This window comes from Alosa alosa, chromosome 4, assembly GCF_017589495.1.
Source record: "Alosa alosa isolate M-15738 ecotype Scorff River chromosome 4, AALO_Geno_1.1, whole genome shotgun sequence".
Lineage (NCBI taxonomy): Eukaryota > Metazoa > Chordata > Actinopteri > Clupeiformes > Clupeidae > Alosa > Alosa alosa.
Window position 1 is genome coordinate 7,413,172 of NC_063192.1, and position 16,340 is coordinate 7,429,511.

The 16,340-nt window shown below is 43.3% G+C and overlaps 1 protein-coding gene across 1 annotated transcript; it reads left to right on the forward strand.

Moving 5' to 3' along the window:
* The first annotated feature begins 6,924 nt into the window (after positions 1-6,924).
* Positions 6,925-12,366, forward strand: r3hdml (R3H domain containing-like). The gene is made up of 6 exons (XM_048241588.1): positions 6,925-6,954; positions 7,921-8,330; positions 8,607-8,725; positions 9,272-9,374; positions 9,723-9,838; positions 10,619-12,366. The coding sequence occupies exons 2-6, from the start codon at positions 7,989-7,991 to the stop codon at positions 10,806-10,808; spliced, it is 870 nt and encodes a 289-aa protein (XP_048097545.1). The 5' UTR covers positions 6,925-6,954; positions 7,921-7,988; the 3' UTR covers positions 10,809-12,366.
* Positions 12,367-16,340: the final 3,974 nt, after the last annotated feature.

Consider the following 16,340-nt stretch of genomic DNA (forward strand, 5'->3'; position numbering starts at 1 on the left):
TGGGCTGCCGGTGCTAATGGCAAATTTGCTTTCTGGGAGCCAAAGCAAAGCTTGGCCTCCGCCATCTTGGAAGACAATGGCAGCAAATGGCAGCACAGCAGCAGCACACAGCACCCTGAGTTAGCAGCAGAAGCCTGGCGTTGAGCGCTGAGTGGTGTCCTTGGGCTGGAGTTAGCAGACTGGGGAAAGCAGCTCATCTCTCTCTCTCTCTCTCTCGCTCTCTCAGTCACTCACACACTCACACGCACACACACACTGGGCAGCACAATGCCTGTCCAGACCCTTCTCTCCATGTGTCAGTCTCTGCCAGCCCAATTCTCAACTCATACAAAGACCTAACTACAAGCATCAGGATCTGCAGTCTTTACTGTGTGTGTGTGTGTGTGTGTGTGTGTGTGTGTGTGTGTGTGCTCCACTAGACATGAAGACACAATGAGAAGACAGTGCCAAACCAAGAGGAGTTCTGTCTTATAGGAGAGAGCAAGTCTGGACATGCTCCTGCTGTCTTGGGCCAGGTTTCTCTCCACTGCAGTATGTGGTGTTGAAAGTAGTGAAAGTTGTGCCTCGGATTATGTGCTGGCCTCAAAAACTCTTAAAGCTGTTGGCAACCGGGCATGGGAAGCAAGTAGCCGGTCCTGTTGCACATCCTGGAAGAAAACGGATTCTAACAGCTTTCTCAGAACAGCCTGATGTTTTGAGAGGAAGGGTTGACTCTGTGAAATAGGCAGCAATCATCTGATATGATTTCCATTTATTTCACTGTAGGTGCACTCTGGGACCCTAGACTACACAGAGCAGCTTAACCTGCAAGACTCAGGAGTGTTCTCTCCATAGAACCTCCTGTCTTGCTCTCTCAGAAGGTATATTGATTGTGTTCACTTTGTTATTTTTCATCTTTCATCACCTGTGAAGTCCTACAGACTTTTGTGCCTGCCATGTATTTACCTGCCCACAAGATGTCGCCATTCTGCCTTTGTGTGTTTTGTTTACTCGCTCCCCTTTCTTTGGTTAATGGAAACCCTTCTGTGATTGGAGGATTGGATAATTGGGGTTGATGTGCCAGCCTATTTAAGATCCTGGTTTTTCTTAGTCTTTGCTGAGTTTTCCTGAGAGACACAGTGTGAGTACCCGTTCTTTGTCTGTGCTACTAATTCTTGAGCTCTTGTTTTGATTTTGACTTCTGCCTGCATTTTTGAGAATTTGAAAAGCCTATTTTGACTTTTTGTTGTCATTGGACTGCTGGCTGTGAACTTTTGTTTTCGGGACTCTGGGCGCTTCCACTGAACTGAACTGAACGGAAGAACTGCATTTGTTGTATCCTGTGTTTTTGAAAGTAAAGACTTATCTTAACTCCTTGCTTCTCTGCATGTCTGTCCAAGATCCACCACCCAACAAAGTTCCTGACATCACCTTTGATGTATGATGACAAAACTATTAACTATGTGACAGATCTGACAAGGATGTGCTTGCTGCTAAATATAAGCACTTGTCTACTAAAGCAGGTCGTTGTGCTACTCTGACCAATAGCGTGCAGTTTTCCTATTCTATATGGAAAACGGATGAATGCTGCAGACCTGATTCTAACTTATATCGTCATGCTAGGGAAACATATTCTAGCACCTCAGAGACTCAGGACTTTAGAGGTATTTTGTGCATTCAATGAAATATAGAATATGGAAACACAAGAGCCTCTACGCTCAGACCTGCAGACTCCGCAACAGCTTTTTCCACTAGGCAACCAGGATTATGGATAGTGGACAATGAGAACCTGAGAAAATGAGAATATTATACTATATTATTTTACTATATTATTTCTGCAATGTTGAGGAACCCCAACCCAAGTATAATGAAATGTAATAAAGTAATCTTGAATCTCAAAAGTTCTGGGAGAGACACAAAGATCAAAAACGGGAAAAAGAATGATTGTGAGTCAGATCTACACACTATATCTTTACTTCATATTGTGAGTCAGATCTACACACTATATCTTTACTTCATATTGTGAGTCAGATCTACACACTATATCTTTACTTCATATTGTGAGTCAGATCTACACACTATATCTTTACTTCATATTGTGAGTCAGATCTACACACTATATCTTTACTTCATATTGTGAGTCAGATCTACACACTATATCTTTACTTCATATTGTGAGTCAGATCTACACACTATATCTTTACTTCATGTTGTGAGTCAGATCTACACACTATATCTTTACTTCATGTTGTGAGTCAGATCTACACACTATATCTTTACTTCATATTGTGTATGACTTGCTATAGAAACAAACTAGCTATAATATTAATTGTGACACAAAATCCAAAAAAGGCAAAAGGGAATTAAGAGTCTCTGAGATCTATAATATAGGAAAAGCCAGTTGTCACCCCTCCAGTATCACTATATCATCCTTCCCTAGTTCTTCCTGCCGTAGATCAACCACAAATCACTAAGGCAGAAAGGCTCCTAGACCACTGCAGAGGCCTGTGATTTGACCCCTGACCCTTGACCTGGATAGGGTCTGGGCTTGACCTCCTAGCCTCTGTGACCTCTTTAGTGAAGACTCACAACCTAGTGGCTCGCTCTAAATCACAGTCTGACAAGGACGAAATGGCTTGGCCAAGCCAAACCAGGAAACCAAAGCTATGCCTCGATATGTCGGGGTGAAGATGTGTGAGTATGTGGGGCTCCCTTACTGTATCGTTGGCTGTGTCAGTCCAACTTGTTCTGTTTGATTGTGTCTATTGCATACAGAGGGCAGGCATTAAGAATGAAAATCCAGCTTAAAGTTCTTAATAGCGACAATACGACAACAGCAAGTGTGTATGTGGATAGATATAAAAGAACAGGTATGTTTCAAAGGTGTGTATGTAGGTACCCAACTGATGCTCTTTTCTTCTCCATCCAGCGTATCCCTAATCAGTTAGAACTTTGGCCCCTTCTACTAGAAATCAAACAAATCTCTTAACATCTGTTCCTGCCGTACTTCCAAATGCCCAAAACCTTAACTCATCCTATTGTGGTCTAAGACAGGAACTTGGGAGGTTTACAGAGATAAAGCAGCTCCTTGGACGGCAAGCTGGTCTCTGAGTGAGACTAACTGGGTCTGCCAGCGGCCTGGCTCACATGCTGGACTCTCTCTCTCATCTACACACACACACACACACACACACACACACATACTCATGCTGCAACCACAGCCCCGTGTCTGGTTTCCTGTGGCTAATCAATGCGTGCAGGGCTGCCGGTGGCTGCATCCGTCACCAGAAACACTCCAGAGCTCAGGAGCTTTGCTCGCATTTCCCCGGCCCTTCCGCTCCTCTGTGGGTGGCTGCTGGCTGAGCCCCTCCAGCCCCAGCCCCAGACAGCAGATGAATGGGAGCGGACTCTGACCTAAAACAAGGCCACGGGTCACAGAGTGAGGCATGTTGTCGCAGCATTCCCCATATCTCACACTCTTGCCTACATGCACTTGGGATGTGACTTGTTAAGTGGAAAAGAACCATCCCATAAAATAACCATGTGTGGACACCCTGTGTTTTTCAAATGAGGAAATAAATTCAATATGCGACATGAAATAACATGCAGCAAAGTGTCGGCCATTTTCACACTTTGTGCTGTTGGATGTTTTTAGCCTGACAGCCATACTGAATTCAAGCCATACTATTCAGAATGTGAATCTAATACTGTTTGCATTGGGACGTGATTATGGTGTGTGTTTCAACCGATACAGGGGAGAAAATGCCTCTGTACACAATTGCATAGATCTAACCAATCAGTGCAATGAAATGGCCTACCATCAATCATTCTTTGACAAATGCCTTAATTGCGGTTTCCTGTTCGTTTTTTAAAGTTAGTGTGCTGTCAATATTTTGTACAACAGACGGGATAGATACATCTAGACGTCTAGCTTCTCTAGGGAAAGGCTTTTTGTTGTAAACAAAACCAACTGAAGCGAGCTCAGTTGACATGAATGACTAGGCACTGTGCTTACTTATCTATGGTGGTTCATCTATCCATCATTGTATAAATCCCGCCCAGATTATTTGATTGGTCTGCACAGTTGTCAGATTTTCATAGAAGCTTCTCAATGGAGCAAGTCCAGACTGAATTTCCCAACCTCAGATTTTGTGGGTGGGGTTAAATCACAGGTCAATCACAGTCTGGTGCGCACTGACGAGCACAAACTCGGTGAGAGCATGGAGGTATTATGGGTGAGAGGGTGAGAGGTGGTAGTGGGGGAGGGGCATGAGAGTTGTAAACATTCCAAATTTTGGCTAAGTCCCCTCAATCTGTCAGACTTGCCAACTGCAGCTTTAAGTGAAGTTTTCAAGTGTAAACCTATAGTAAGGGTACAGTCTCTTTCATAAGCTGCCTGAATTTTCAGTATGTATTGTGTCTGGTTTGTTGGACAGGCTGCCAGACTGGGGTCTTGGGCCCCTCACACAGAGCTGGCACCAGCCCTGGCACATATGCTTCACCCTCACTGAAAGCAAACACGCAGAATCCACAAAGCCAAGTGGTTAGACACACTCACAAGGCCTCCGATCCGCCACAGACTTGTGCGTTCAGCCTTATATACAATATGTATTATCACTGCCAACAATATCATGCTGATATGAATTATTACCCTCCCTCTTCGTAAAATAGTTTTGGGCACACAGTGCATTTTCCCCATCTGTGTTGAGGACAGTTAATCACCGAGGGTGTTGACCGCCCTCTGCCAGCTCTCCGGGTTCTGATGGTCTGGGTCTGGGAGGCTCAGGGCCTCATCCCCTTTGAAGTCTGGCCTGTGGTGAGTGTTGATGTGTCAGTCGACTGGTTTTCAAGTAAGCACAGCCACCTCACCTCAGTAGCTCTCTTCACCAAGTCTCCCCAGGCTACAGATGTGTTGTCTTTGAGCTGTCACCCTCTTCAAAACGTACCCTAAGCCCCATTCCAACAGACTGTATAATCTCATTGGATATTATCAGAGTTGTAAATGGATGTTTTTGTACTGACGTAGCTGCTGTTAGTCTCCTGCTGGTAAGAAAGGGCTTAGCTGTCCTCCTGAGATTTCTCTCTATCTACTTTGTGTAAATTCATTTCATTTTGTGTTTGTGTGTTTGCATGTACAGCATGTTTAATTGAGTGTGTATTTGTGTGTCTGTGCGTGTGTGTGTCTGTGTGTGTGTGTGTATGTGTGAGAGAGAGAGAGAGACAGAGAGAGAGAGAGGCCATTTATGGCCTTTCCCCCCTCCTTCCCTCCCAGAGTGCATTGCATGCATGTCCTCAGGTTTGCCCATTTGCTTACTGTGACTGAGTCCACCCAATCCCACGTCTCCACTCCAGTCATGATGATAGATTATGCTCTGACGCTAAACTAGCACGTACTGTGATGAACAGAAACACAGTCTCAATTGTACTGACTATTCTCAGCATGAAATTAGTCAGCTTCAACATGAAGTAAGCCTACTAGGACTTCTCTATGCAAAAGCACAAGCATACACGCCAGACATCAAATTTGAGACTTGATTATTATTTGATGTCCTTAAAATGTTTATAAGTGCCTACAGGCCTGTGTCTGTGTCATTATCTAATAGCTTCAGTGTGGTTCCAGTCTGTCAGTGTTCCCAGTGCTCCTGTCGAACCCACTGTCGACCTTGTGCCAGCCGGGACTGTTTACCTTGGCGGTGCCTGCGGCGCGAGGGGTTGGGATGTTACACATGGTGGCGTTCCGTGGTGTCTTCCTGGAATTCGGAACAGCTGGAGCAGAGCTCTGAGTCAGCGGTGACCTCATGATCTGGCCACAGCTTAATAAGATGCATTCTGTCTTCTCTCCGTTTGCCTGTCGCTTCGTTTATTTGTTTTATTGTTGTGTTTTAGACAAGCACTCTGCAAACTCTGCAGACTCTCTTTCTCTCTCTCACTCTCTCTCTCTCTCTTTCTTTCTTTCAATTCAATTTAATTTTCAATTTAAATTTCAAACAATTTAAATTTCAAGTAAGCTTTATCGGCATGACAGTTTAAACACTTTAGGTGTACATACACAATACATGGCATACGAGATATGGAAAACATAGAAATGCTTGTGTATGTATGTATGTGTGTGTGTGTGTGTGCGTGTGTGTTTGTGTGTGTGCTCATATGTATGCATGAGCACCTCTGTGCATGTGTGGGGTGTGTTCTTGCAAGGTGATTGTATTTCTCTGTGTGTGTGTGTGTGTGTGTGTTTGTATCTGTGTGTGTTGATGTACATGGGGGACAACCACAGCTCAACACACCATTCATCTAGAGACTGTCTTCATGCCAGGACCAAAGCTAACGATATCCAGCCATGAGAATAGAATTGTGATGGATGTGACCCGTTATCACTCTCCTCCATTCAGAACTAATTCCACTTTAACAATGGACAGTTATGAAAATAGGGTGCAGAGAGGGCTGCTCTGGAAATAGTACAAGATGTGGAACAACGGACGTGTTATGCTGATTGCGTGGTTGTGTTATGCTGATTATTTGTCTTTGGACGGGTTTCATGTTTGTGGCTTTCTTCAGGGTGGGAGGGGGCTGTGCACGGAGTGGGTGATGCATGAGGGGGAGAGAGAGAAATGGAGAGAGGGAGAAGAGGACTCGAAGAGAGAAGCAGAGAGAGAGAGAGAGAAAGTGAGAGAGGACGGGAGGGAGGACAGGCCATCTAAATCATCCACTGAACTAAGAAGCATCTCCACAGCAGGAGGGAATAGAGAAAATAAGAGAAGGAAGGCAAGAGAGGGAAATAGAGAGAGAGGGATGAAGACAGCAGTGCTTGGACAAGAGAAAGAGAGAAAAGAGAGTGCTTGTGCGTCAGATAGGCAGTGAGACTTGGCCTCGTTAAAGCCGTCTAACACAGATGTCAGAGGGGTTGTTTGCAGAGGTCAGTGTTTAAGTGAGGATCTCCACAGCGCTGCCAGGCTAAAAGTCACACCGCTGATGAAGGTATGTGCCGTTGTCTCTCTCCCTCTCTCCTCTTCCCTTTCACTCACTCTCTTCCTTTCTTTCTCTTCAGTCACCTTTTAGTTCAGAAGTTTTGGTCTATTGTTAATCAAGTATTGTTCACTTCTTATTTCATTTGAGTGTGGCATATGGTGAAGGGTATTCATCTGTGAAGTTAACTAAGACTATACATTTGATTCTCTATCTCCCCTTAATGTATATAATTGGCTGTTAATTGATAATTGATTGCTACATCTACAGTTTTCATTCAGATATTACACTTTGAAATATTATACTATTTTGACCTATTCAGTCTTTCTGTTTTTGACATGGCATGTCTTTCACTTTAATCTTTTAGTAATCATTAATTTGCTGCATGTCTGCATTGATAAATTGTTTTGCAAAATAGTAAATATTGATATTGGAAATGTATTTCATATGCATTCAGTAGTTTTATGAAATCACTGAGATTGCTAATATAAGTGGTAATTTTAGCAGAGATCAATAGAACAGTTGTCTAATGTTTTAAGTGAATGAATCTAATGTTCAAATTGTGACCTCTCTAAGGCACAGAAAACCAGGACACAAACACACAAATCATTCTTGACCCCAAAAGTTCAGTTACACTTACACACACACACACACACACACACCCTTTCTCTCTCACACATGCACACACACACCGACTCTCTCTCTCTTTCACATACACTCTCTCTTTCTCTTTCTCTCTGACACACACAGACACACGTATGCAAACACACACACACACACACACACACATTCACACACAGACACACATATGCAAACACACACACACACACATTCACATGCAACCTCACACACACACACACACACACACACACACACATTCACACACAGACACACATATGCAAATACACACATGCACACAGATGCGCACACACACACTTTTCCATCTTTCCTGTCTGACCTAGCTGCCTACCCCTTCAGCTCCGCCCCTCCACCAGTGCCAGTGCTCTTCTGTGAGGAGTGAGGCTCTGTTGCCGTGGACACGAGTCATGCCCGCCCCTCTCACACGCCTCCTCTTTGCTGCCATCTGGTGGGCGACCGCGTGCATGAGAGCCTCTGCGCTGCCAACAAACAACACTTTCCTGTTGAGTCTGCCGGAGGCTGTGTTTGGACTAGGTGCCGAGCGAGAGGGAACACTGCAGGCTGGTCAAGGCGTAGAGAACGTCACACGTGGTTACGGTGGCGTTGCGGTGGCCGAGGGAGGTGATGTCATTGTGCCCCACGTGCGGCGCCGGAGGGCCATCTCCAGCCGTGACATGGCAGCCCTACTGGACTACCACAACCGAGTGCGCTCGCAAGTCTCCCCACCCGCAGCCAACATGGAGATCATGGTGAGAGAGCAGAGTGTGTGTGTGTGTGTGTGTGTGTGTGTGTGTGTGTGTGTGTGTGTGTGTGTGTGTGTGTGTGTGTGTGTGTGTGTTCAATACAACTATGAATTGGAAAGAAAAGAGAATTGTGAATTTATATACAGTAGGCATAGTTGTCTCTCAGTGGTGATTGAGAAATCAGTGTCAGTTGTTATGGGACACTTTAATCCTGAAATTGAGTTGAGTATGTACGTACATGTGTTTGAATTTTGGTGTGTGTATGCGTATCTGTGTATTTAGGTCTGGGATGAGCGGTTGGCCAGGTCAGCCGAGTCTTGGGCATCTCGCTGCATCTGGGATCACGGGCCTTCCCATGTCATGAAACACACAGGCCAGAACCTGTCAATCAACTCTGGCAGGTGAGTGGAGACTCTCAGGTAACTTCACCAGTGCGTCCAGGAGAAACCCTGTCAGCATGCACAATTTCTAAACTCAGCCCTGTGAGGAAAGAATATGAAAGTAAAGGAAAACACTTGGGTAAACTGTGTAAGGGTGCCAAAAGAAAACTAACAAAGAAGCTCTCAAGAAGTCAGTGTAATGGAAAATGTGACTGTTTTCTGGGGTGAGACGTTCACTCAGCTCTCACAGTGGGGCCCAGAATTACACACACTGACCGCTGTGGAGGGAAATAGAATGGAAAGAAAAGGGAGAGAAAAAAAAAACAAAGTTTTGTCCAAAGACATTTGTCCAGTGTTGGTGTCTTGACTTGTCCAGTGTTGGTGTCTTGACTTGTCCAGTGTTGGTGTCTTGACTTGTCCAGTGTTGGTGTCTTGACTTGTCCAATGTTGGTGTCTTGACTTGTCCAGTGTTGGTGTCTTGACTTGCCTTTAAGTAATATGACGATGTGACTGTAGAGGGATGAGGTGATGTGGTGATGATATGGTGATGTGGTGATGTTTGGGCAGGTATCGCTCCGTCATTGATCTGGTGCGTTCCTGGCATGATGAGAGGCATGCCTTCTCCTACCCGACCGGCTGCAGCGGCGCTGTCTGCTCACACTACACACAGGTGTGTCAGTCATGTACCCATAAAACCACACACATATACATAAACTATGTGAGGTTGCACATGTCTAGATTGTGTACACACACACACATGCACACACACACACACACACACACACACACACACACACACACACACACACACACACACACACACACACACGCAGCCGCAAACACACGCACACACACATACATGCATTACATATTCTCTCTCACACACATACATACATACATTACATACTCTCTCTCACACACACTAAAATATACTCAGACACAGCACCTCTCTCACGTCCAGCATTTCCTGCAGTCCTTCCCATTTCTCGTTGTGTGACTGAGTGTTTGTCTCTCCCAGATGGTGTGGGCCAGCACCAACAGGATGGGCTGTGCCATCCACAAATGCTACAACATGTATGTGTTTGGCAGCACCTGGAAACAAGCTGACTTTTTAGTCTGTAACTACTCCATAAAGTAAGTCCCTCTGTTTCCCTCTGCAACACAATGCATTTATTTTACCTTAAAGCAACACCATGCAGTTAGGGGGCAGCCGTGACCTACTGGTTAGCACTTCGGACCTGTAACCGGAGGGTTGCCGGTTCGAACCCCGGCCAGTAGGCACGGCTGAAGTGCCCTTGAGCAAGGCACCTAACCCCTCACTGCTCCCCGAGTGCCGCTGTTGATGCAGACAGCTCACTGTGCCGGGATTAGTGTGTGCTTCACCTCACTGTGTGTACACTGTGTGCTGTGTGTGTTTCACTAATTCACAGATTGGGATAAATGCAGAGACCAAATTTCCCTCACGAGATCAAAAGAGTATATATACTTATACTTATATATTTTAGTTTCTTGGTGTTTTAAGCCCCCAACGCCCCCATCATGTTGCATTAAGCATCCATCCAACATAAGGGCACTATGCAACTACTGCCATTCAACGTCTGGGTCCGTCTGGGGCACTTGAATGGTTTATTTTAGTCATAAACATTTAAAAAAGACTAATATTTTCAGACTCAAGGCATTACCAGGACAACTTTATTATTATTATTATTATTATTATTATTATTATTATTATTTGTGCATGTTTATCTTCCATGTTTGATCCTCTTGATATATTTATAGTGTGCAGCTTCCAAGATCCCAGTAATCTGTTTAGCTATAACATTATGTAGCGTAGGGTTTCTGAATGGAGGCATTTGGAGAGATCAGAGATGCTTGAAGGGTTGATCCTCATGTGATTGTGTATCTCTTCCACAGAGGGAACTGGGTGGGGGAGGCGCCGTACAAGCGAGGCAAGCCTTGCTCCGCCTGTCCGTCCAGCTACGGGGGGTCATGCTCTAGGAACCAGTGTTCTGGCCGCTCCTCGCGGCGCGCCCAATCATCACGCTCCACCACGTTGTCGCGCTCCTCCTACTCCAGAGTCAAACAATTTAAGAGGTGGTACTAGCGGAAGCCATCAGTGAGCCCACAGCTCACAGATTAGCCAGTATCTTTGGAATTCAGAGCAAATATGTTTTTGTGAAGCAACACCACTTTTGTCTATTTAATTGTCAATAATATTATGTCATAATCCTAATTCAATCCTAAAATAAAATCAACCAGAGTCCCTTTTACCAATATAATTCCCTGAAATAATGGCCCTCTGATAGACTTTTATATCAGTCTTTTTTATTGCTGAACCATTGTCACTCTACAATGACATGAACTTTGAGTGTGTGAATGAATATACGTATGTGTGTGTGTGTGCGCACAAGTTAGTATGTTTAGTTAGTATGTAAGACATACTAGTTAGTAGTAAGACATACTCTACAGAGCGCCATCGTCTTTGGCTTAGAAGGCTGCATGGTTGTGTTGGGACCTATGTAGTTTGTGGATGGACTTGAAAAAGTGTTTCTTTGTGTGTTGGTGCGTGTACTTGTATGCATTTACATGAATACATGAGTGTGTACATGTTTAAAGTTGCCCCTAAACTGTTTGCACTGTTTTGGTTTGTTATTTTTGACTTCAGAGGTAATTTTGTAAAGATGTTGTCTCTCTACAATGAAGCACTTTTATTTTTTTACATGAAGGTAGACCATATTCTGTAGAGTGTGCCTGTATATGTATGTTATTGTATTAATGTGTTGCCAGGCTACTATCTTTTTAAAATGTGTGTCTTTTTCGATTGTCCCTGCCATGCAGAGATCATGCAGCCTCTGTCCACATCTCCACACTAATAAACCCCCTATTGAGGCCTAATTATTGGGTTGACCTAAAATGTACCTGCTATTAACTGTCACACCAGACACACACACACACACACACACACACACACACCTTGTGTACAGAACAGATACACATGCCCAGACCAGGCACTAAAGAAAGGCTCTGGACTTCCTTCCAAATAGGCCGACTACCATATGCACACACACACAGCCTAGCTGTCTATCATTATACTACCTGACAGTTCAAAGTAGCCTGTGACATTTTTCAAAAAATATTTTTGCCTCATGCCTTCACTCACAAAAGTAAACCAACATGAACGTCATAGACTTATTTATTATTTTAATTATGGTAATGGAGGTCTATCAATAAATGGGCTTGAATGTGTTCATTATTTTCAGACTAGCCTAACAGACCTTGCTTATACAAAGCCAAACTTGGTCAGGTTGGTGCACAGTAGACCTCATCAACACACCTTACAATAATAGGCTACATCAAAACACACCTTACAGTAATAGGCTACATCAAAAAAATATTTCACAATATGGCCTCCCTGCATTCTGTTTTATAGGGCAGACGTTAAACCAAATGGAACTCAGAGGTCCAGGAGCAGAGCTTGCCCCCTCTGGGTCCCAAAGTCCGCTCTGCCTCTCCTCTTCATAACTCAATTCAGAAGAAACTGTTTCTCCTGTCTTCTTGTTTTTTTCCGTCAGTTTGTATTATTTAATAAAAAGCCCATGCCATTGTTGGATCATATTCATGAAAAGTTTAGCTAATCAATCCATCATTGTATTTAAGCATAATAAAAAGGACAGTAAATGCATTCCCTGGTTTCTTATCTCACCTTCTCTCTTTGTCTCTGCATGTCGCCTCACCTTACCTTTCCCAGTAGTGTTTTTTCAGTCTGTCACTGATATGTGAACAAAGATTATTAAGATACCAATACATGGGATAGAGGATAAGGCGACTTGGTGACATGTTTGTGAATTGATTTGATTGTTTGGCTGTTGGTTGATAAATAAAACTATTGCACTTTAGTTATGAGCCAGTCAGATTGGTCTCCACCGTGGCGTAACTTTGGGGCGCCAAATGTAACATGCCTTATTTCTTGGACAGAATGACTTTCGTGTGACGAAATACATATATTCATTACGAAACCATGTTACATCGTAACGCCTTTTGTCCACGGAATGCACAAATTGGTTTGCATTGTGTCCACGAAACACTGAAGAGAGCACATCATTTCGGTGGACCTAAAATTGACTGGTGGCCTTTTCCTTTCGTGGACATAATGTTGAATGCAGTAGCCTATTCACTGTCGTAGACGAAATGTTTGGTCAAAAGTAATTCTGTCTACGTAAATACGGAATGCACCTACACGCATTATTCTGTGCATCCTATTTCAATTTCGTCCACAGAATTATTGTGTTGCAAAAGGCATTCCGTCCACACAATAGTAACTTAACAACTTACGAAATGCATTCAGTGACATATGCTTTTCATTCTGTGGATCTAAATGCATAAAATAATCAATTTAAATCAGTTTTTGTGACCTGCTACAATACATTTCTAGAGTCAAAGCAGTTTCTTAAATGAATTATGTGTCAGGATATTTTCATTAAGTGGGCCGAAATGCATAAAAGAATCAATAAATCAGTTTTGTGACCTGCTACAATACATTTAGTGAGTCAGCAGTTTACGAAATGAATTATGTGTCAGGATATTTTCATTACGTGGACGAAATGCATAAAAGAATCACGAAATCAGTTTTGTGACCTGCTACAATACATTTCGTGAGTCAGCAGTTTACAAAATGAATTATGTGTCAGGATAATTTCATTACGTGGACGAAATGCATAACAGAATCACGAAATCAGCTTTGTGACCTGCTACAATTAATTTTGTGAGTCAGCAGTTTATGGAATGAATTATGTGTCACGATCATTTTATTACGTGGACAAAATGCATAAGAGAATCATGAAATCAATTTTGTAACCTGCTAAAATACATTTCGTGAGTCAGCAGTTTGCGGAATGAATTAGCCAGTGGGTCCCATTTAGAAGTGGCACTCGCGCCTCCCGTTATTCACAGAGCTGCGTGAAATGTATTGCAACTTTTCGCCACGAGGTGGCAGCTTAAGTTCGTGGTAAACGGGACAGCTGGCTGCATTCAGAGGCTTTGCAACGTTGTGATTGGCAATCCGTGAACCGGTGCCAGCCCGTGCTGGACCTAGCCTAGGTCCGCGAAAAGCAACTGCATAGGCTTTCTCTGAATTATCTATGGTCTATGATCTTCAAACTATGAGCCTCTTCGACGAGTAGCCTAGATTGCTGGTCCAGTGGACCACCAATTTAGGCTAGATTAGGTCTATGCCCGGTGCTTCTGTCTGTTAATTTTGCGGCACAACTGCTGGAACCGTGGACCGAAAGAAAAATAAACTAAATGTTTCCCTGATCAATACTTCTTAATTCATCAAATATAGAGGCATAATATTAGCCTAGGTGGTAGTGGTAGGCTGTGAGTGCTCATTCAAAGTCTATGCGTGTCTGTGCAAGTGAAACTGACAAACTCGTGGGCTAAGCAACGATATTTAAAACAATTAATGAAGTGGATTCCTGTAATGTTAATGAAAACAGTAGCCTATAGCGATTGGATAGCCTAATAAATCGCGACTTGTTGTAGGTCTAACAGTAGGCCTACAGTATCGTCTCGCTGGAGTGCGCGCATAATAGGCCTAATCGCTATGCCTACTTGCCCGTCCAAATAAAGGGCTTTCCTTTGTTTCACGGAGCTCTGACTAACGAGAGGCGCGATTGAAGTGGCCACTTCTAAGGGCCTGTCCACACGGAGACGCTTTTTAGGTTAAACGCAGAGGTTTTGCTTCGTCTTGGCCGAGCATCCAAACGAATCCTGTAAACGCACTGCCCGAAACCGCACTTTTCTGAAACCTGGTCCCAGAGTGGAGAAATCTGAAACCGTGCCCTTTTGAGTTCGTTTAGACAGCTTAAACCGCACATCCTGCTTATGATCGATGATGTCATCGCCACACCTCAGCTGCCCTGGACTTGCACTAGTATTGCCTAACAATACTAGTTTTCATACATGACATTACCTACGATTACACTCCGTTAAGATAAATATCACAACTGATGCTGCGCAGCCGATAGCTTGCGACTTGGTGGACTGAACACTGTTTTTCCCGGTGTTTTTTATGCATTCTAGCTACTGTCAGTGACGCGAGAGAACTTAAGTTATTAGGAAAGTGCGGTGTAAGTTTAGGCTACATTAATTTGTCGTAGTGCCAGTGTCATTCATTTATTTTACATGTCTTACAACACATATACATGCATTCACAGTCGAAAGTGAAATCAGATATAAGCATACAAAGACGCTTTTAGAACTCACGTTAAGCCGATGGTAGCACACTGAATGCTTAATGCACGATTTGATGCAGGCAAAAGTATTGACTGTTACTAACGGTTTTATAGCAATATTATAAATGTGGCGACAGAATAGCCTAGAACTTGGGTAAGCCTTTATGCTTAGTATCCTAATTGGCGTGATAGCCAAAACTAATGTGAATCACGGACTATCCTACAACCAAAGAAAGTAAAGGTGATTAGTAGGCCTACCTGCGTTAGCCAAATAAAGGACGGGACTGCACCCTTCACAAACCTTAAAATAAAGTTTATTAGTTTTACAGTTGGCTACAGTTGAGGGTTCACCATCAGTCCACACAAACAATTCTGGTTTCCTTTGCACTAGCCATTTAAACTGTAGCCTATTCTGTCTGTTTTAAAGCGCCAAGTTTTGGTGAATTTCTGTGAAGACACAGTGCCACCTATAGGCCTGGGGTATGAAGTAATGTGTTGAGTCGTGTTGAGATGGATCCGTTTGGACGCAAATATTCTTGATACGGTTCCAGGGAAGACGGAGGAAAAAAAGATCGGTTTGGTATGTGTGGACTAGGCCTAAATGGTAGCCTAGGCTACCCACTGGCTAATTCATTCCGCAAACTGCTGACTCACGAAATGTAGGCCTATTTTTAGCAGGTCACAAAACTGATTTTGTGATTCTATTATGCATTTTGTCCATGTAATGAAATTATCGTGACACATAATTCATTCCGTAAATTGCTGACTCACGAAATGTATTGCAGCAGGTCACAAAACTGATTTCGTGATTCTGCTATGCATTTAGGCCCACGTAATGAAATTATCCTGCAACATAATTCATTCCGTAAACTGCTGACTCACGAAATGTATTGCAGCAGGTCACAAAACTGATTTCGTGATTCTGTTATGCATTTCGTCCACGTAATGAAATTATCGTGATACATAATTCATTTCGTAAACTGCATTCCGTTTACGTTACATTAATTCTTACTTTTGACCAAACATTTCGTCTACGACAGTGAATAGGCTACTGCATTCAGCATTATGCCCACGAAATGATGTACTCTCTTCAGTGTTTCGTGGACACAATGCAAAACCAATTTGTGCATTCCGTGGACAAAAGGCGTTACGATGTAACATGGTTTCGTAATGAATATATGTATTTCGTCACACGAAAGTGATTCTGTCCACGAAATAAGGCATGTTACATTTGGCGCCCCATACGTAACTGCCTGCATTTTTAAAATCAATCTCGCAACCTTGTGTCTGCCTTAATGCACAGGTTTCCTTGTCAGCTTCAAAAATTACAAGTGGGCTAGCAAAGAGGAAGAGAAAGCAAAAATGAAAGGTTATCGTGAGAAAAGTCCAGTAATACAGTAACT